Source organism: Chiloscyllium plagiosum, unplaced genomic scaffold (assembly GCF_037043375.1).
Source record: "Chiloscyllium plagiosum isolate Xiang-an unplaced genomic scaffold, Cpla_swu_hap1 HiC_scaffold_22, whole genome shotgun sequence".
In the NCBI taxonomy this organism is placed as follows: domain Eukaryota; kingdom Metazoa; phylum Chordata; class Chondrichthyes; order Orectolobiformes; family Hemiscylliidae; genus Chiloscyllium; species Chiloscyllium plagiosum.
Genome location: NW_028270160.1, coordinates 11,448,189 through 11,471,237, shown reverse-complemented (window position 1 = coordinate 11,471,237; position 23,049 = coordinate 11,448,189). Strand labels below are relative to the sequence as shown.

Below are 23,049 nucleotides of genomic sequence, written 5' to 3'. Positions count from 1 at the left end.
AAGTGGTGGAGGCTGATACAATTACAACATTTAAAAGGCATCTGGGTGGGTACATGATTAGGAAGGGTTTAGTGGGATGCTGGCCAAATAGGACTAGATTAATTTAGAATATCCAGTCGACGTGGATGAGTTTCTTTGATGTATAACTGTGTGACTGTATTTTTTCACTAACGTTTCTGTTGTAGGCTCTAGCAGGTTCTATGATAACCACAGCTTGCCTTGATATTCCTGTACATTGTGCAAATGCTGCTGGCACGTATCTTGTAGATTTTGGGGAGATTCCCTACCATCAATCTAGCGTTTTCTTCACTGTTGATGCCAGGTAAGGAAGGATGACCACACACAGCCTTAAGCAGAAGAAAGGTTCAGACTTGATAAAGGTTTATTGCATTTAACTTATTAGCTCATTACATTGCATCTGACATATGCAATCTTCACTTTGCAGACTTAACTCAACAGCAAATAATAAACTAGTTAGCTAGTTTATCCTAATAGATAGAACTCATCTTGTGATGATCCTTTCTGGTCCTAACTGCCTTATCCAACAGGTATGAAGTTAGTAAACTGCTCCAAATGCTGCTTAAAAGCTTAATCAAACACTGAGCCACATAAGGCAACATTAGGACAGATGGATAAAAGTTTGGGCAAAGCGGGAACGCCTTAAAGATGCAGAAATAGGGCAGGAGCAAATTACTGCAGATGCCGGAATCCGTACTGAAAACAACAAATGCTAGAGCGGGTCAGGCAGCATCCAGACAGAGACAGCAAGCTAACATTTCAAGTCGAGATGACTGCTCCTCAGAGCTGACGTGAAGTGTGGAGAGAGCAGCATTTATGCAATGGCATGGGGGGGGGCAGGGGGTGGAGTGCTGGGGGAGAAGATGTTGATAGTTCAGATTAAGTGATCGGAATGTGACAATGGCAGAACAATGGGGTGTCTTACTGCCAGACGGGAAATTCCTCTGGGTTGGGGGAAGGGGAAAGAGGACATGGTGGCAGAGAATGTAACAGGTAAAGCTAAAAGAAGGCAAAGAAATAGGTTTACAATCTGAAGGTGTTGTACTCAATATTGAGCTCAGAAGGTTGTAAAGAGTCTAGTCTGAAGATGAGATGAGATAGTCCTCCAGTTATTGCTTTGGAGGCACTCATAGTAATTTTCCAGGAATCATTAGATTCTGGAGAAGTCCCGGAGGATCGGAAAACTGTCACTATTATTGAGAAAGAGAGACAGAGAAAGAAACAGCGAACTTTCAGGCAGCTAGCTTAGCAACTGTTATTGGGAAAATGTTAGAGTTCACGATAAAGGATGGAAAAGGATTTAGAAATTACAATCTGATCAAGCAAAGTCAACATGGCTTAGGAAAGGGAAATTGTGCCTGACAAATTTACTACAAATCATTAAGGAGGTAACAAACAGGATAGATAAAGGGAAAGCAGTGGATCTGATATATTTGGATTTTCAGAGGGCATTAGATCACATGTTAAGTTACTGAAGAAATTTAAGAGGCAATGGTGTGGGAGTTGTGTGTTAGCATGGCTAGAGGATTACGTAACTAATAAAAGATACAGAGTTGGGAACGCGGGGGCATTTTCAGGATGGTGACCTGTAACTAGTGGTGTACCACAGGGATCAGTTCTGGGCCAAAATTATTTGCAATACATATTAATGACTTGGATGAGGTACGTGAATGTGCTAAGTTTGCAGATGACATGAAATAGGTGGGAAGGCAAGTAGGAGAAAGGACGGCAGATGCTGAAGGTCAGAGTCGAAAAGTGTGGTGCTGGAAAAGCACAGCCGGTCAGGCAGCATCCGAGGAGCAGGAGAGTCGATGTTTCGGGCATAAGCCTTTCATCAGGAAGGAAAGTAGTGAAGATGACACAAGGAGTCTGCAGGGGGATATGGACAGGTTAAGCAAGTCAGCAGAAACTTGGCAGATGGAATATAATGCAGGTTAACACATTGGCAGGGAGAATAGACGAGCTGAATATTACTTAAATGGAGAATCTCTGTGGAAAGCTACAGAACAGAGACATTTGGTAGTCCTTGACCATGAATCACAAAAATCTGGAATCCAAATTCACTGACTAATAGAGAAGGCCAATGGAGTGTTAGCCTTTATTTATTTTTAATTCACTTATGAGACATAGGCATCACTGGCTGGGCCACCATTTATTGTCCAGCATTTATTCCCTAGTTGCCCCTTGAGAAAGTAGGGGTGAGCTGCCTCCTTGAACCGCTGCAGTCCGTGTGCTGTAGGTTGACCCACAATGCCCTCAGGGAGGGAATTCCAGGATTTTAACCCAGCAACAGTGAAGGGACGATGATATACTTCCAAGTCAGGATGGTAAGTGGCTTTGGAGGGTAACTTGCAGGGGATGGTGTTCCCGTATATCTGCTGCTCTTATCTTTCTAGATGGACGCGGTCATGGGTTTGGAAGGTGTTGTCCAAGGATCTTTGGTGAATTTCTGCAGTGCATCTTATAGATAGTACACACTTCTGCTACTGAGTGTCAGTCGGGGAAGAAGTGGTGCCAATCAAATGGGGTACTTTGTCAAAGGGAATGAAGTATAAAAGTAGGGAGGTTTTGCTAAACTCATACACGGCACTAGTCAGACTATAGCTGGAATATTGTGAACAGTTTTGGGCCCCTTGCCTATGGAAAGGTATATTAGCATCGGAGACAGCTCACAGAAGGTTCACTCCATTGATATCAGGGATGGAGGGACTGCCTTATGAAGTGCAGTTGAATAGATGGGCCTGTACTCATTGGAATATAGAAAAATGAGAGGCAACCTTACTGATACATTGAGCGTTCTTAGGAGTAAATGTGGAAAGATTATATCCCCTTGTGGGCGAATCTAGGACCAAAGGGCAAAATCTCAGAGTAAAGGGCCAGCCATTTAAGACAGAGATGAGGAGGAATCTCTTCTCTCAGAGGGTAGTGAATCTGGTGAATTCTTTACCCCAGAGGGCTGTTGCGGTTGGGTCATTAAGTATATTCCAGGCAGAGATAGACAGAGTTTTAATCAGCAAAGGAATCAAGGGTTATGGGGACAAGCTAGGAAAGTGAGGATGATCAGATCAGGCATGATCTCAATGAGTGGCAAAGCAGACTTGACGGGCTGAATGGCCTACATCTGCTCCTAAATCTTGTGTGTTTTTTAAAAGGAGGAGAGATTGTCAGAGCGTCTTGGGGAGAGCATTCCAGCGTTTAGAACCCAAGGTGTGAAGTCTCAATCACTCTTAGACTATGGACATTATCTACTGATTATAATTTTAATGTCATGCCCTCGTAACTCTCTCAACAATTCCTCAAAACCACCTCAACAATTCGATCAGCACTGAATATTTAATAGGCAGCACAGAAAATGTTGTCAAGTTAAGTGTACTATTTCCAAATTGCTGTAAAATGCTTGTACTGGGTTTCTGGCCAAAGTGAATCAATTCATTCACTCGCCACATTACAACGGTACAAAATCCTTTGCTACAAAGTCATCAGGCAAATGTCCCCTACTCTGCTCATCATCACCTGTGGGAAGTAATTTATTGGCAAGGAGAATGTTTCTGCTGGACAACAATTGCTAATCGAAGTCATAGGCTCCTAATTATTATTGGCACCAAAGTGTCTCGACATTTGGAAGTTGCAGCAACGTGCTTTTCAAGGCTCTCAAATGTCCTTTGTCTTGCACTGTCTATAATACCGGTTCTCTTCCTAGACAGAATGTCTTGTAACTTGCTGGCCTTCCTCCAGTTCCCTTCTCAGTGCCTGGCTTCTTTAATGCTTTCTTCCATTTGCCTCTGCCACTCTATTCATTTTCCCGCAGCCAGACATCATCAATTCCACTCACACCTCTCTTTAAAATGACATCTCCTCCAGATCCCCCCTCCACTAAATCTGATGGCCTCCAAGCACTCTGCGATTCTCCAATTCTGACTCGATCGCACACCCTCAATTTTTTAACCCCTCCACCAATAACTGACATTCTTTCATCTGCCTGAGGCAAAAGTCATTCCCACTCTTAAGCGACCTACCCTGCATTAATACTCTCCCCAAGTAATGTTGATCTTGCTGATGTTGGTATTGCTTTGTCTAACTCCTGAGCAGTATGACCTGCAGGCCTCACTCTGTCTAAGTGCCCTCAGATCTGTGTGTCCTTGTTTCTATGATCTGCCTGTACTGCTCACAAAACAAAGATTTTCACTGTACTTAGGTACACATGACAATAAATCAAATCAAATCAAATCTTTTGACAACCTTTTCAAAAATATATTCATGGGACGTGGGTTACTCTGGCTAGACCAGTGTTTATTGGCATCTCCAATTGTCCAGAGGGGAACTAAGAGTCAATCACATTGCAGCGTATAGTGATTGTCAGCCAGGTGGACGTCATAGAATATGAGTTCCCTGATTGGGGCTGAAGGATAAGAACATAACTGACTCCCCCCCAACTCTATTTTGATTTAATCCATGCCCTCCCCTTCACTGTGTGATCACGAAGCATTGCCCTTTGATGTGAAGGGCACTGCTTGTCTCTGGCCACTCGGGTGTTTCCTTTCTTCCTGGTGGTGGGAGTTGAAGAAGGATTTGTACATCTTGTGTCTTTCACTGTGTCTCACACCTGCACACACACAACATGGGTGCTGGGGAAAAAATAAGCACCACCACAGTCAGGTGGTAGTGCAGGGGTAAGGAGAAGAAATATAGCCAGGAGATTTAAAATCTCCTCAGTTTAGGGTACTGACTCTGTGCTGGCAGGGCCACAGTCAATGTGCTCCTGTTGTTGTTGGCTTCTGGTCTTTTTGGCGGGGAGAAGCCTGATTCCTGAACTGGCTGAATTATATAGCCAGTTTGTTAACTGGTATTCCTTTTTTGGTAACAAAAAAGAGAAAAGAAAACAAAAACAGAGCAGGACTGCCAGGGGTTCTGGTCACTCTGAGAGCTTGCTCTGCGGGAGCTGGACCAGCATCAACTGGACCTTGTGGGCGGCACGGTGGCACAGTGGTTAGCACTGCTGCCTCGCAGCGCCAGAGACCCGGGTTCAATTCCCGACTCAGGCGACTGACTGTGTGGAGTTTGCACGTTCTCCCCGTGTCTGCGTGGGTTTCCTCCGGGTGCTCCGGTTTCCTCCCACAGTCCAAAGATGTGCAGGTCAGGTGAATTGGCCATGCTAAATTGCCCGTAGTGTTAGGTATAGGGGTAAATGTGGGGGTATGGGTGGGTTGCGCTTCGGCGGGTCGGTGTGGACTTGTTGGTCCGAAGGGCCTGTTTCCATACTGTAATGTAATGTAATCTAATCTAATCTAATCAAGCACTCTCCAAAGGTGACCTGCCTCTGTGCAGTTACTTCGCTTGGGTCTGGAGTCACACGCAGGTCAGCCCAGGTAAAGGTGGCAGATTTCCCCTGCTCCCCCCAAACCCTCCCAAAGGGCACGAGTGAACCGAGTGGGTTTTTACTAGAACCAACAGCCAGCCAGAGTTTTTAACAACACAGAACAAGATCCTTCCGCCCATTGTGTCTGTCCCCGGCATCAAACATTCTTCGGTTTTAATCCCATTATCCAGCATTTGGCCCATAGCCTTGTACACTACGGCATTTCAAGTACTCATCTATACGGTTCTTAAACATCTTAAGAGTTTCTGTCACTCCCACTCTTTCAGGCAGTGAGTTCCAGATTTCCACCGTTCTCTGAGTAAAAAAGATTCTTCTCCATAACCTCTCTGAAGCTCCTGCTCCTCACCTTAAAAACAGTGTCCTCTGATCATTGAACCTTTTGTAAGATGAAAAGTGGTTACATGGTTGTCATGGTGAGTAATGTCATCACGAGCATTTTATTTCAGTCTCCAGAAACAAAGAAAATGGGAGCAGGAGTAGGCTGTTCAGTCATCGAGTCATGCAGCACAAAAAAACAGACCAACCTCTGGTCCAACCAGTCAATGCCGAACATAATCCCAAACTAAACTAGTCCCACCTTCCTGCTCTTAGCCCATATCCCTCCAAATCTCTCCTGTGCATGTACTTAGCCAAATGTCTTTTGAACATTGAAATTGTGCCCATTTCCATTACTTCCTCAGGAAGTCAATTCCACATCTGAAACACCGTCTGTGAAAAAGATTTGCTTCTCATATCCATTTTAAATCTCTCTCCTCTCACTATAAAACATGTGACCGCTAGTCTTGAAATCCCCCATTCTAGGGAAAAGGCACCTATCATTAAACCTACCTACATCCCTCCTTATTCTACACAGTCCTTCAAATCTATTCCACCATTCAATAAGATAACAGCTGATCATCCAATTTAGCATCTTGTTCCTGCTTCCTCTCGTACACCCATTAATTTCTTGCACCCGAAGAACTACACACGCATCTAATTGAATTTGAATATTGCCATTAACCTGAGGAAGCTGCATTACTAGTCCAGGGACATTACCACTTCATCACTGCCTTTCTAGGTAGCCTAATGAATCCTTAAGTGACTGAATGTCAAACATTGCTTGATGATGCTCCTATGAAGTGCGTTTTTTACTAATGAGATGTGACATAAATGCAAGTTGTTGTTGTGTTTGCACTGATGAAAAGTTCAGCTTGCTCTTTATGTTTAATTGTCTTGGGTTTTACTAAGCGAAGGACAATGTTGCAGCCCTATTCTTGTGCAACACGAGACTATATCTGTTGTGTAACTCTCTCAAACTGAAGTCCCCTGATAGTTTCAATAACCTGCCTTTATCTCTACCACAGGTGCACACTGGCTGAAATATTGACTTTTCAAATTTATGATTTAATTGAGTAATAGAAACCGACCTTATCGACTGCAGGTAAGCTGAGCTGAAAGAATCAAATAGTCTTTGTACGTGTGGATTGTGATATCACCTCAGCTATTCAACAGCTCCGTGCAGACTGTACAAACCTCACCACTCAACACTTCACCAAAATCTTGCAAACACTGAATCTAGTGCATTTTGATTTCCGACACCATCCCTGCCTCCACCCTATCACAGCCTCCACCCTATCACAGCCCCATTCCCCATCACAGCCCCATTCCCCATCACAGCCCCATTCCCCATCACAGCCCCATTCCCCAGCATTGCCCCACACCCCATCACTGCCCCATTCCCCATCACTGCCCGTACCCTATCACTGCCACATTCCCCATCACTGCCCCGTACCCCATCACAGCCCCGTACCCCATCACTGCCCCGTACCCCATCACTGCCACATTCCCCATCACTGCCCCATACCCCATCACAGCCCCATTCCCCATCACTGGCCTGTACCCCATCACTGCCACATTCCCCATAACTGCCTTGCATCCCATCACTGCCACATTCCCCATCACTGCCACATTCCCCATCACTGCCCTGTACCCCATCACTGCCCCCTTCCCCATCACTGCCCCGTACCCCATCACTGCCCCACACCCCATCACTGCCCCACACCCCATTACTGTGCCGTACCCCATCACAGGCCCGTAACCCATCACTGTCCCACACCCCATCACTGCCCCATACCCCATCACAGGCCCCACCCCATTACTGCCCCGTACCCCATCACTGCCCTCACCCCATTACTGCCCCCACCCCATCACTGCCCTTCACCCCATCACTGCCCGTACATCCCCCATACTCTATCACTGCGCTTTATCCCATCACTGACCACATTCCCCATCACTCATCCCATTCCCCATTACAGCCTCCACCCCATTACTGCCCTGTACTCCATCCCTGCCCCCACCCCATCACTGCCCCACACCCCATTCACTGCCCCAACCTCATCACAGCCCCCTACCCCATCACAGCCCCCTACCCCATCACAGCCCCATTCCACATCACTGTCCCCAACCCATCACTGCCCCACACCCCATCACTGCCCCACACCCCATCACTGCCCCACACCCCATCACTGCCCCCTACCCCATCACTGCCCTCACACCCCATCACTGCCCTCACACCCCATCACTGCCCCCACACCCCATCACTGCCCCTACGCTATCACTGCCCCCCCATCACTGCCCCATACCCCATCACTGTCCCTACCCCAATACTGCCCCTACTCCATCACTGCCCCCTACCCCTTCACTGCCCCACACCCCATCACTGCCCCACACCCCATCACTGCCCCGTACCCCATCACTGCCCCGTACCCCATCACTGCCCCCACCCCATCACTGCCCCTACCCCATCACTGCCCCATACCCCAATACTGCCCCATACCCCATCACTGCCCCATTCCCCATCACTGCCCAACACCCCATCACAGCTTCACACTCCACCACTGTCTCCAACCCCATCACTGCCCCATATCCCATTACTGCCCCGTACCCCATCCCTATCCACACCACATCACTGCCCCCACCCCATCACTGCCCCCTACCCGTTCACTGCCCCATCACTGCCCCGTACCCCATCACTGCCCCCACCCCATCACTGCCCCTACCCCATCACTGCCCCCACCCCATCACTGCCCCATACCCCAATACTGCCCCTACTCCATCACTGCCCCCTACCCCTTCAATGCCCCACACCCCATCACTGCCTCCACCCCATTACTGCCCCATACCCCATCACTGCCCCCACCCCATTACTGCCCACACCCCATTACTGCCCCCACCCCATCAATGCCCTTCACCCCATCACTGCCCGTACATCCCCCATACTCTATCCCTGCGCTTTACCCCATCACTGACCATATTCCCCATCACTCATCCCATTCCCCATCACAGCCCCCACACCGTTACTGCCACGTACTACATCCCCGCCCCCATCCCTTCACTGCCCCACACCCCATCACTGTCCCCACACCCCATCACTGCCCCCATCCCATTACTGCCCCGTACCCCATCCCCGCCCCCATCCCTTCACTGCCCCACACCCCATCACTGTCCCCACACCCCATCACTGCCCCCATCCCATTACTGCCCCGTGCCCCATCCTTGCCCCCACCTCATCACTGCCCTCACACCCCATCACTGCCCTCACTCCCCATCACTGCCCTCACTCCCCATCACTGCCCTCACTCCCCGTCACTGCCCCTACACTATCACTGTCCCCACCCCATCACTGCCCCATACCCCATCACTGCCCCATACCCCATCACTGCCCCATACCCCATCACTGTCCCTACCCCAATACTTCCCCCTACTCCATCACTGCCCCCTACCCCTTCACTGCCCCACACCCCATCACTGCCCCATACTCCATCACTGCCCTGTACACCATCACTGCCCCCACCCCATCACTGCCCCCACCCCATCACTGCCTCCTACCCCTTCACTGCCCCACACCCCATCACTGCCCTGTACCCCATCACTGCCGCATACTCCATCACTGCCCCCACCCCATCACTGCTCCCAACCCCATCACTGCCCTCACACCCCATCACTGCCCTCACACCCCATCACTGCCCTCACTCCCCATCACTGCCCCTACACTATCACTGTCCCCACTCCATCACTGCCCCATACCCCATCACTGCCCCATACCCCATCACTGTCCCTACCCCAATACTTCCCCCTACTCCATCACTGCCCCCTACCCCTTCACTGCCCCACACCCCATCACTGCCCCATACCCCATCACTGCCCCATACCCCATCACTGCCCCCACCCCATCACTGCCCCCACCCCATCACTGCCTGCCACCCCTTCACTGCCCCACACCCCATCACTGCCCCCATACCCCATCACTGCCGCATACTCCATCACTGCCCCAACCCCATCACTGCCCAACACCCCATCACTGCCCAACACCCCATCACTGTGGGCGGCACGGTGGCACAGTGGTTAGCACTGCTGCCTCACAGCGCCAGAGACCCGGGTTCAATTCCCGCCTCAGGCGACTGACTGTGTGGAGTTTGCACGTTCTCCCCGTGTCTGCGTGGGTTTCCTCCGGGTGCTCCGGTTTCCTCCCACAGTCCAAAGATGTGCAGGGTCAGGTGAATTGGCCATGCTAAATTGCCTGTAGTGTTAGGTAAGGGGTAAATGTAGGGGTAGGGGTATGGGTGGGTTTCGCTTCGGCGGGTCGGTGTGGACTTGTTGGGCCGAAGGGCCTGTTTCCACACTGTAATCTAATCTAAATCTAAATCACTTCCCCTACCCCATCACTGCCCTCACCCCATCGCTGCCTCCAACCCCATCACTGCCCCATATCCCATTACTGCCTCGTACCCCATCCCTACCCACACCCTATCACTGCCCCCACCCAATTACTGCCCCAACCCCATTCATTGCCCCAACCCTATCACTACCCCATTCCCCATCACTGCCCCATTCCCTACCACTGCCCTATACCCTATCACTGCACCAAGCAACATCACTGTCCCCATTCCCCATCACTGCCCCCGTACCCCATCACTGCCCAGATTCCCTATCACTGCCCCATAACCCCTCACTGCCCCATATCCCCTCACTGCCCCATTCCCCATCACTGACCCCATCCCCCATCACTGCCCCAGTCCCCATCACTGAACCCATCCCCCATCACTGTCCCCATTCCCCATCACTGACCCCATCCCCCATCACTGACCCCATCCCCCATCACTGACCCCACCCCCATCACTGATCCCATCCCCCATCACTGACGCCATCCCCCATCACTGTGCCCATTCCTCATCACTGCCCCATTCCCCATCACTGTCCCCACCCCATCACTGCCCCATTCCCTATCACTGCCCCCATTCCCCAACACGGCCCCATTCCCCATCACTGCCCCCCTACCCCATCACTGCCCCCATACTCCATCACTGCTCCATTCCTCATCACTGCCCCATACAGAGCAACTCCCTGTCAAATTGCCAAGAACTCTGGACCCTACTTTCATCCTACTGGTGTGAAGCTGATCTTTAGCTTCCACATAATTAAGTTCCCCACTGGCCTTGCTTCCCTCTCCTGGGGGCAGAACCAGATCCCACCCATTAATCAAGATTATTTGCTCTAACTAGCCCATCATTCCATTATTACTGCAATGGCCCGACAAACACGTAGATGGAAGGCAAACTAGATGTACCCTGCTTCTATAAGTCCCTGTTGTCACAGACCAGGCCAAGGCCCCTCAAAACATTTTAACAAGGTCGATCAGATCCTGACCTTTCTAGTTGTTTTAAGCAGATGTAAGGTGAAATATCCAGACATATCGGAACCTCTGCCTTTACGGCCCCTCTCTAAAATAGCCACGGACAGAGCAACTTTGTTAAAGGAGCAGCATTGTCACACTGTGTACCTGAAAAAGCATTATTAGTGTTGAGAAAGTATATTTCTTCTCGTCCATCACCATCGATGTCACAGGCCGCCACCCCTATAGCGTTCCCTTGGCGATCGCGCAGTGAGTAGTACGGGGAGCTGGGTTCATCAACAGCGATGTTCTGCAGCCGCTTTGTGGTTCTGTCATACTTTAACACCAGGTTCGGACCGTTGTACCTGTGGAAACACAAAGCCCATGAAACACATTGAGAACATGGCCAGAAAAGAAAAGAGAGCGAACTCTCTTGGCGCCACACCCTGAGGAGGGCATCAGCGTGGAGAGCACGTCACCTCCCATATTCTCCAAAGGTAGGGATCCACCGATCTAGATTGTACATGCCCTGTACGGGGCTGGATGTCATCACCAGCTTGTTATCATCCTGTTATAGAGTCATAGAGTCATACAGCATGGAAACAGACCCTCCAGTCTAACCAGCCCATGTCGAACATAATCCCAAACTAAACTAGTCCCACCTGCCTGCACTTGACCCATATCCCTCCAAACCTTTCCTGTTCATGTACTTACAGTCATAGAGATGTTCAGCATGAAACAGACTCTTCGATCCAACTCATTCATGTCGACCAGATATCCTAAATTAATCTAGTCCCAGTTGCCAGCAACTGACCCATATCCCTGTAAACCCTTCCTATTCATATACCCATCCAGATGCCTTTTAAATGTTGCAGTTGTACCAGCCTCCACCACTTCCACTGGCAGCCCATTCCATACACGCACCACCCTCTGCGTGAAACAGTTGCTCCTTAAATCCCTTTTAAGTTTTTCCTCTCTCACCCTAAACCCATGACCTCTAGTTCTAGTCTCCCCTATCCCAGGGAAAAGATCTTGTCTATTTCCCTTATCCAAGCCCCTCATGATTTTATAAACCTCTATAAGGTCACCCCTCAGCCTCAGATGCTCCAGGGAAAACAGTCCCAGCCTATTCAACATCTCCCTTTGCACTTATCCAAATATTTTTTAAACGTTGTAACTACACCTGCATCCACCATTTACTCTGGTAGTTTATTTCTCGCCTGAACCACTCCCCATATAAAAAGGTTGTCCCACATTATCCATTTTAAACCTTTCTTCTCTCACCTTAAAAAACACCCCCAGGATTTGAACTCCCCCACCCTGGGGAAAAGACCCTTGTCATTCACCTTATCTATGCTCCTCATGGCATAATCCTGTATGTTTCAATAAGATCACCTCTCATTCCTCTTAACACCCATGAGAATAGACCTAATCATTCCCCATAAAAAGCCTTCATGAAGGGCTTTTGCCTGAAACGTCGATTTTCCTGCTCCTCGGATGCTGTTTGACCTGCTGTGCTTTTCCAGCACCACTCTAATATAGACTCTGGTTTCCAGCATCTGCAGTCATTGCTTTTACCTATATCCAGTTTTGCAGGTTTCACTAATTACATTGGATTTGCCAATATCCTGTGCAGTTGTAGCAAGACTTTCCTGCTTTTATACTCCATTCTCCTCACACTAAAGGCCAACATTCCCTTTGCCTTCCTAATTGCTTGTTGCATCTGCATGATAGATTTTTGTGGTTCATGTATAAGGGCACACAGCATGTTCTGTATCATTTCGCAGCCCCTTTCTATTTTTATTTTGTTTTTATTTATTCATTCATGGGATAAAGGCATCCCTGGCTAGGCAGCGTTTATTGCCCATTCCTAATTGTCCAGAGGGCAGTTAAGAGTCAACCACATTGCTGTGGGTCTGGAGTCGCATGTGGGCCAGACCAGGTAAGGATAGCAGTTTCCTTCCCTAAAGGACACTAATGAACCAGATGGACTTTTCTGACAATTGAAAATGGAGTCATTAGACTTTTAATTCCACAGTTTTTTTTTGTAGTGAATTCAAATTCTACCACCTGCCATGTGGCATTTACACCCAGGTCCCCAGCACATTATTGGGGTCTCTGGATTAACAGCCTAGTGATAATACCAATAGACCATCACCTCCCCAATTTAAATATCATTCTCCTTTTCTATTCCTCCCAGCAAAGTGGACAGCCTCACAATTTCCCCACATGGTGCTATGTCCTTCTCATTATTTGCCCTCTCATTTAACCTACATACATCCCTTTGCAGACTCTTTACACCCTTCTGTTTTCCTACTGATCTTCATGTTGAATTTGCCCAATTATTTTGTTTGAAGGCACTGAGGATCTGGTGCGTTGAGGAGTCCTGTCAGTGGTGTACGGGTCCCGACTCGGTGTCCTCAGTTAGGACTGAGTTGGTTGTGCTCAGGCAGATTGGCCTTTGGGCTTCACCCTGGCAGTTGCCTCCATCAAAATGAGGAATGTTCGGACGCACAGTGAGCTCTCCATACTCAATATTAGCTTCCTATATGAAGACCAAACACAGCAACATCAAAGTTGTCAGTCGGGTCATGCCAAGGTGGCACAGTATATTGTTAGAAACACTATCACCAATAGTTTTCTTTCAATAAAGGGGACACCTTCCTGTGGTACAGTGGTAGTGTTCCTACCCCATTCTGAAAGGCCAGGGCTCAAGACCCATCTTTTCTAGAGGTGTATAACAACATCTCTGAACAGCGTGATTAGGAAAATAACTTAAGGGTGAAAAAAAGTTACAATACAAAAGTGAATTGTTCATGTATTCCAGGCAGCAAGGTGGCTCACAGCGCCAGGGATCTGGTTCAATTCCAGCCTCAGGCAACTGTCTGAGTGGGGTTTGCACATTCTCGCTGTGGGGTCTGCATGGGATTCCTCCAGGTGCTCCGGTTTCTTCCCACAGTCCAAAGATGTGTAGGTTAGGTAGACTGGCCATGGGAAATGAAGGGCTACAAAGATGGGGTTGGGGGGGGGAGTTGGGTCTGGGAGGGATGCTCTTCAGAGAGTCAGTTTGGACTTGATGAGCTAAATGGCCTGTTTCCACCCTGTAGGGGTTCTGTGAACCAGCATCACTAGAAGCTGCAATGATTGTCATGTGTAGGCGTATGCTGTTGGAAAACCAAATGTTGTGTTTCAGCATTACCAGCAATCTCTGGAAGGAGCAATTTGACAAGAAAGTATTCAATGAACAGTGTGACACTTGAAAGTTCTGTGGAACAAAGGGACCTTGGCGTGTTTTTCCATAGATCTCTGAAGGTGGAAGGGCATGTTAGTAGGGTGGTGAAAAAGGCTTATGAGGCATTTTCCTTTATCAATTGAGGCATAGATTATAAAAGCAGGGAAGTCATGTTGGAGTTGGATATAACTTTGGTGAGCCACATTTGGAGTACTGTGTGTAATTCTGGTCACCACACTACAGGAAGGATGTGATTGCACTGGAGAGGGTTCAGAAGAGATTCACCAGGATGTTCCCTGGGATGGAAAATTCAAATTAGGAGGAAATGTTGAATAGGCTTGGGTTTGTTTTCTTTGAAGCAGAGAAGATTGAGGAGCGACCTGATTGAGGAGTACGAGACGATGAGAGGCATGGATGGAGTGGATAAGGAGCAGTTGTTCCCCTTTGTCAAAGGATCAGTCATGAGGAGACACAGGTTCAAGGTCAGGGGCAGGAGGTTTAAGAGGGATGTGAGACAAAAACTTTTTACCTGATGGAGGTGACAGTCTGAAATGCGCTGTCTGGGAGGGTGGGAGAAGTAAATTACCTCACATCCTTTAAAAAGGACCTGGATGAGCAGGTCATAACATTTGGAGCTATGGACCAAGTGCTGGTAAATGGGATTAGGTTGAAGGTCAGGTGTTCCTCATGTGTTGCTACCAACTCAATGGACTGAAAGGCCTCTTCTGCACAATGTGATTCTGTGATTCTTAAACATGTTATTTGTACCTGGCCAAAAACAAGACAACTGTCAATTAGCTATAACCAGTGCCTGTGGCATCACTTTTGTAAACCTCACCAAAGCATTCAATGCTCTGAGCAGAGAGGGACTTCAGAAAGTCGTTACAAAATTGAGATGGTCCTCTCAGATTTCTGCCCACCGTGAAATCATTATGGACCTGTCAACCAACCCCTTCCACATCTCCAACAGTGTATAGAAGAGACCTGTACTAGCCCTGACCCTGACCTTTCACTATTGCTTTCCCATACAATTCCTACAGTGTGGAAACAGGCCACTCGGCTCAACAAGTCCACACCGACCTTCCAAAGAGCATCCCTCCCAGACCCATTCCCCTACCCCTATTACTCTACACTGTCCCTGACCAATGCATGTAGCCTACATATCCCTGAACATTACAGGCAATTTAGCCTGGCCAATTCACCAGACCTGCACATCTTTATATGGTGGGAGGAAACCGGAGCACCCGGAGGAAACTCATGCAGACACGGGGAGAATGTGCAAACTCCACACAGACAGTCACTGGAGGCTGGAATTGAATCTGGATCTCTGGCACTGTGAGGCAGCAGTGCTAACCACTGAGCCACCGTGCAGCCCAAAACTGCCTTTCAGCAGGCCGCAACGGGAGACCGTGAGTGATCTTTTCCACCTCGATCGTTTTGTCTTCACACTCAGACAAAGACACAAGAAAATCTCATCCGTGAATTTCTCTCCTCGCCACAGTCTGTCACAGTTACAATGTGTAGATACAAGTGTTTCCGAGGCAACACGGCACTTTGGAATAGACATCAGTTGAAAGAAAACTGAAGACTTGCTCTGACCTGCACTGCAACGTGAATGTAAAGCACCTGGCAATATCAGTGAGGGAACCATCAAACAGCATACCTAAATACAAACACGAGTACACTGGAGGAGCTCAGCACATTTGTGGACAGAGAAACAGAGTTAATGTTTCAAGTCTGGTCTGGCTAGTCTTCTCCTGTGCTATTCACCTGAGCTGATGAGTCAATAATAAGGGAACATCATTTTAAAGTTAATGGCTAGAGATTTGAGTCTGGAATGAACTGAGAGGGTAGTTGAGGCAGGAAACCCCAAACTTTTATTAAAAAATATGTGAATAGGCGCTTGAAATGTCATAAGATTCAAGGCCAAGTGCTGGGAAGTGGAGTCAGTGTAGGTATGTCGATAGGGCAAAGGCTATTTCTGAAATGTACGACACTATGACTTTCTATGGGACTGTTTTCCCTGGAGCATCAGAGGCTGAAGGGTAACCTTATAGAGGTTTATAAAATCACGAGGAGTGTGGATAAGATAAATAGACAAAGTCTCTTCCTTGGGGTGGGGGAGTTCATAACTAGAGGGGCATAGGTTTAGGGTGAGAGGGGAAAGATAAAAAAAGAGACCTAAGGGCTAACTTTTTCACGCAGAGGGTGGTGCGTGTATGAATGAGCTGTCAGAGGAAGTGGTGGAGGCTGGTACAATTGCAACATTTAAAAAGCATCTGGATGGGTATATGGATAGGAAGGGTTTGGAGGGATATGGGTGCTGGCAGGTGAGATGAGATTACATTGGGATATCTGGTTGGCATGGATGTGTTGGACCGAAGGATCTGTTTCCATGCTGTACATCTCTATGACTCTAAGCATCATACCAGACTTGAAACCAGCCCAGCCATGGTGACCCGAAATGTTGACTTTCCTGCTCTTCTGATGCTGCCTGACTTGCTGTGTTTTTCCAGCTCCACATTTCTTTGACCTTGAAACATTCACTCTGTTTCTCCCTCCACAGATGCTTGTCCTGTGTTTCTCCAACATTCTCTATGTTTGTTTCAGATCTCCAGCATCCACAATGTCTTACATTTAAGCAGGAGACCTAGTTGCAGAGTGTTCTTTTGTGTGAAGCCAGCAAAACACTAAAAAGTGGACAACAAGCTATCAAAAGCGTATTATTTGACAACAGAGTCTGGAGTGACCACAGCCTCAGGGCACCGAGTCAAAGTGTACAAATCCTCAGAACCTTCCTGTATAGTGCTGAGTCACAAGGTCCTATACACCTGTCCTATTCACCTTCCACATGCACCTCCATCAGCACTACCTCCTCAGCAGCCTCTAGCTTTACCAACAGAATAATAATCACAAATATTGGAAATCACTGTTATTACCAGTACCGAGACTGTCCTCCTGAAAAGCCAACCACATTAGTGGACAACCAAGAGGCACCACCTTTGGTATTCAGTGAAGATCCAGCACGATAGAGAAAACAAGGAGAAGGTGAGATCCAGGTTGCCACTGCCCTTAACCCCACCGCGGAAAAATCAAAATCAAATGGGAGAAAGTGAACACTGCAGATGCTGGAGATCAGAGTCGAGAGTGTGGTGCAAAGAAAGCACAGCAGGTCAGGCAGCATCCGAGGAGCAGAAGAATTTGGGAATCCTGATGAAGGACTTATGCCCAAAGCAGGCTTATTCTCCTGCTCTTCGAATGCTGCCTGGGAAATTCACATTCCTAACCGTCCACAACTCATGAGTAAACCCTTCCTCGAGCATTTGTTGTCTAAGAAATGTCAAGATGAAGAAGTCATTTTTTGTTGTTTACATTTTTTTTACACATACTGTGGTTCATGTGTGGAATGAACTTCCAGAGGAAGTGATGGATGCAGGTACGGTTACAATGTTTAAAAGACCTGAGTAAGAAATGTTTGGAGAGATATGGTCCAAACACAGGCAGATGAAACTAGTTTAGTTTGGGATTATGGTCGGCATGGACTGGTTGGTCCGAAGGGTCTTTCACCGTACCGTATGACTCTAGGTTGTTTCAAAAAGAAAGTGCTTTTGTTTGGCTGTGAAGTGCTTAAGGACTTACTAAGGTCATGAAAATCATAATCTTTCTCTTAAAGTGTTAGGATCCTTTGACAGATTGGTAAGGGCATTGGTGAAGCTGGAACATTACTGTACATTTTGTTTTGCTTTTGAGTGCTTTCTACAATCGATTCTGCTATAACGCGATAGTTCTGTTCTCGTGTAACCCTCTGTTACAAGAAAATTGTGTGATAGCAGCACCATTTAAACTAATGAGGCCTGAATTGTGTTATAACCAACACACGCTTGAAAAGTTTGCGTTATATAGAAACAGTGTCCCCATTTCGTTAACCGTGTTATAGCAAATTTGCGTGAACGAAACGTGAGTTATAGCAGAATGACCTGTGTTAGGAAGTGGGATGGGGTTGATAGTTAAAGAGTCACAAGGAAGAAAGTTGGCGGGAAGGTTTTGAAGGGAATGTGAATGGGGCTTCAGTTATCTGCCCAAAACCAGATTACAGCTCCCTATGTCCAGCCCTTTTTTTGCATCATCTCCATCCTATTACCATTTTAATTGCCCCATTTATCCAATTTGGCATTCTTCATTTAATTTACATTTCATTGTCATTAGGCATATATCATATTGCGTATTTCAATATTTATAGCTTCAAAAGGTTTCATTCTTTGTAACAGCAATCATCTGGTAATGCATTCCACAGATCAGCACTCTTTCCTTTGAAATTTGCCTTTTCAAAGTCATGTTTTCTGGATCTTTCCAGCAGCTGACGACAGGACAATTTTTGAGTTGATCATTTTTAAATCCCCAGTCACCATGACAACAATAAAAAGAATGACTTGCATTTCTGTAGCACCTTGTATAATCCCAGGACCCCCTTAAGTGGTGTACAGTCAATGCAGTGCTCATTGAACGGTAGTCATTATTGTAATAGGATAACCAAACCATCTTAGCAGCAATCCAAATAGCTCGAGGTTGAATAGGCTGGGGCTGTTTTCTCTGGAGCGTCAGAGGCTGAGGGGTGACCTTACAGAGGTTTATAAAATTATGAGGGGCATGGATGTGGTAAGTAGACAAGACCTTTTCCCTGGGGTGGGGGAGTCCAGAACTAGAGGGCACAGGTTTAATGTGGGAGGGGAAAAATTTACAAGGGACCGAAGGGGCAACGTTTTCACACAGAAGGTGGTACGTGTATGGAATGAGCTGCTAGAGGAAGTGGTGGAGGCTGGTACAATTGCAACATTTAAGAGGCATTTGGATGGGTATATGAATAGGAAGGGTTTGGAGGGAAATGGGTCTGGTGCTGGCAGGTAGGACTAGATTAGTTTGAATATCTGGTAGGCGTGGACGAGTTGGACTGAAGGGTCTGTTTCCGTGCTGTACATCTCAATGACTCTAAATTAAATCCAATCATTATTTAGGGATGTTCAGGGACATAATTATTGGCCAAGACACCAGGAGAGAACTTCCTTATTTCTTTGAATATTCCGTGGGATCTTTTATGCCCAACTGAGTGGGCAGTTCAATTGTGTCACCCTGAAAGGAAACATCTCCGTTAGTGCAGCACTCCCTCACGACTGGATTGCCATGTCTGTATTGATTTTGCACTTAAGTCTCAGGCGAGGGATTTGCAATCTAACTTGGAGGAAAATAACTGCTAACTACTGAGCTAAGGGGCACCATGGTGGCTCATTGATTAGTACTGCTGCCTCGCAGCACCAGGGCCCCAGGTTTGATTCCAACCTCTGTCTGCGTGGAGTTTACACATTTTCTCAGTGTCTGCTCCGGGTGCTCTGGTTTCCTCCCACAATCCAACGATGTGCAGGTTCGATGGATTGGCCAAGGGAAATGCAGACTAACAGAGATATGGGGGGGGCGGCGGGGGGGGGGGGGGGGGGGGGGGGGGGGGGGGTGCGGGTGAGATGCTCTTCGGGGGATCTGTGTAGTCTCAAAGGCCTGGTCCACACTGGAGGGATTCTATGAAGGATTATAACACAACTATCAGGATTAGTTAATCGTGTACTTCAAAATTCATTGTCATCCAGTTTCTTTCAATAATTCTATTTAGAAACAAAATATATCAAATATGGGCAATTTATGGATAAATTCAGAAACTTGGGGGATGAAGTAACATAATGGGTAGAGTCAAAGAATTAGCAAATCAGATGAGACACTGAAATATAAATAAAATCAAAAGCATAAACGTTCCTAGTTTAAAATAAGCCATAACTTTTTGATGCAAGCCCCATTTTGTATTGCTTCTGTTTTCCGTGCATACTTACAATTGATTTTTTAACACAAGACTGGACTCCAGGAACCAAGCCAATACATTTATAAATACATACAGAGCTATAAATACAGACATACAGAGCTTGCACATACTAACTCCCTAAGCTGAGCACAGTAGTGTTGATTTTAAATTCTGGTCTAAGACCTGATCACCCTCTCCTATAAATGTATCTATTATTTTTGTCTAATGATGTCAATCTACAACACTGAACTGCCCCGGATTTAATTCTTAATGGTTAGAAATCATTCTTCAATCATCACAGTGGAGTAGGTTTGTGCTGGTTTTGGGGTTGGTGTGGTTTTTTGAAAGAACTGTGTATGGACAGACCAGAACCCTCCTCCCAAAGTATTGTAATCAGATAGCTCAAACCCTAACTTCCATATTTATTTAAAGGCAAGTGTAAGGTGCTGTGTTCCAGATGTGGTTCAATTGATTCAGCACTTGGCTTTAATCAAAACGCACTTTACATTTACAACACAGTTAAAATACAAACAAAGGAAACAAATTGGCATCACTTTACTCAATTGAAATAAGTAACAAGTACTATTTAACCACAAATCATCAACAGTTCCAATGTAGGCAGCATCCTGTAGACACACCCTTTGGTAAAAACGCAATTCAGTAAAACAGTTCTGCTTTCTCAGGTGGTTTCTCTCTCCCATCCAGAAGAAGGAAACAATCAGCCCCTTGTGATTTTTAAGAGGAAGCCTTGCTGTCGAAGATTTCATTTCAGCAACTGGGATCTCAAGCTTTTAGCTCAGCTGCAACAGAAACCTTCTCTCTAACTGAAAGCAAAACTAAAAACCTTCCCGGGTCTATGTGAGCCTGGATCCCACCCACTCATGATTCTTTAACAACTTTGCGCAGATTAATCTTTCTTTGCAGCTGCCTTTCTCATTGCTGAGTTCCTGTCTCTTCCTCTTTGCATGGATGTGAGCACCAACTCTCAGGAGCAAAACCACAGACCGCACGGATCCGAACTTGGGCAAACTTGGCGTCCTTAGTTAGGTGCCCTCTTTGCCGGCACTGTCTTGGACCAGTCTCCTTCTTGGTAACAGGGAGATCTTTGTGCAAGCCAACTGCCACAGGATATCGGATTGCCATTTCTGCGGCTCAGTTATGGCGTCGGTAAGGAAAGACTGGAGGACCAAGATTCTTTTTTAAAAAACACTCAGGGAGAATTCAAAAGCTGTTTACCAACTTCCAGTACCTTTGGGACATTACCCCTCTGCCAGAGAAATAGCGCAGAATGCATCCCTTAAAAGGTACAATACATCACAACTGCTATACATAACAACAGGAGCTACACTCAATAAACACTTCCTGATTTCTCAGATGGTAGGATGTGATGAGAGACTGAATCAGTTAGGACCATATTCAGTGCAGTTTAGAACAATGAGCGAGGAGTCTCATTGAACCTTAGAAAATTCGAACAGGACTAGACAGGGTAAATATAGGAAGGATTTTCCTGATGATCAGGGAGTCCAGAACCAGGGGTCACAGTCTAAGGATACTGGGTTGGCCATTTAGGACAAAGATGAGGAATAATTTCTTCACCCAGAGTTCTCTTCCACAGAAATAGTCAAGACCAAAACATGGAATGCTTTCAAGAAGGAGCTAGATATAACACTGGGAATGCATGGGAGCAGAGGATATGGAGGAAAAGCAGGAACTGACTATTGGGTTGGATAATAAGCCCATGATCACAGTGAATGACAGGACAGGCAAGGTTTGAAGGGCTGAATTTTTTTTTTCATTTGTGGGACTTGGGTGTTGCTGGTTGGCCAGCATTTATTGCCCATCCCTAGTTGCCCCTTGAGAAGGTGGCCTTCTTGAATCGCTGCAATCCACTTGCTGTGGGTTTACCCACAATGCAGTAGGGAGCGAATTCCAGGATTTTGACCCAACGACTGTGAAGGAACAGCAGTATATTTCCAAGCCAGGGTGGTGAATGACTAGGAGGGGAACTTGCAGGTGGTGTTCCCAAGCACCTGCTGCCCTTGTCCTTCTAGGTGGAAGTGGTCATGGGTTTGGAAGGTGCTGTCTCAGAAACTTTGGTGAATTTCTGCAGTGCATCTTGTAAATAGTAAACACTGTTGCCGCTGAGCGCCAGTGGTAGAGGGATTGAATGTTTGTGGATGTGGTGCCAATCAAGTGGTGTCAAGCTTTTTGAGTATTGTTGGAGCTGCACACATCCAGGCAAGTGGGGAGTATTCCATCACACTCCTGACTTGTGCCTTGTAGATGGTGGGTAGACTTTGGGGTGTCAAGAGGTGAGTTACTCGCAGCAGTACCTCTAGTCTCTGACCTGCTCTTGTAGACACTGTGTTCATGTGGTGAGTCCAGTTGAGTTTCTGGTCAACAGTAACCCGAAGGATGCTGACAGTGGGGGATTCCAGGATGGTAATACCACTGAATGTTAAGGAGTGGTGGTTAGAGTATCTCTTATTGGTGACGGTCATTGCCTGGCATTTGTGTGGCATGAATGCTACTTGCCACCTGTCAGCTCAAGCCTGGATAATGTCTAAATCTTGTTGCATTTGAGCACAGACTGCTTCAGTATCTGAGTTGTCGTGAATGGTGCTGAACATTGTGCAATCATTGGTGAACATCCCCACTTCTGACCTTATGACTGAGGGAAAGTCATTAATGAAGCAGCTGAAGATGGTTGGGTTTAGGACACTACCCTGAGGGACTCCTGCCAGATATAGCCTGGAGCTGAGACAACTGACCCTCCACAACCACAACAAAGGCCGATTCCTGCTCCTATTTCCTACATTTCCAAGGTTCTAAAGGGATTATAGGGTATGGGGTAAAAGTGGGAATACACAACTGAGTTGGATGTTGAGCCATGGTCACATCGAATGGTGCAGCAGCCTCAATGGGCTGAA

At 47.0% G+C, this 23,049-nt stretch overlaps 1 protein-coding gene and 1 pseudogene across 2 annotated transcripts in view; both read right to left on the bottom strand.

The window, feature by feature from the left end:
* The window catches only part of LOC122561313 (cartilage acidic protein 1), a 340,450-nt gene that overhangs the window by 226,307 nt on the left and 91,094 nt on the right, over window positions 1-23,049 (bottom strand). For both annotated transcript variants that reach the window (XM_043712997.2, XM_043713000.2), the window contains exon 3: window positions 11,214-11,410. In XM_043712997.2, coding sequence (XP_043568932.2) covers window positions 11,214-11,410 — 197 coding nt within the window. The remainder of the gene's footprint in view (window positions 1-11,213; window positions 11,411-23,049) is intronic.
* Window positions 21,027-21,262, bottom strand: LOC122561315 (large ribosomal subunit protein eL36 pseudogene; annotated as a pseudogene).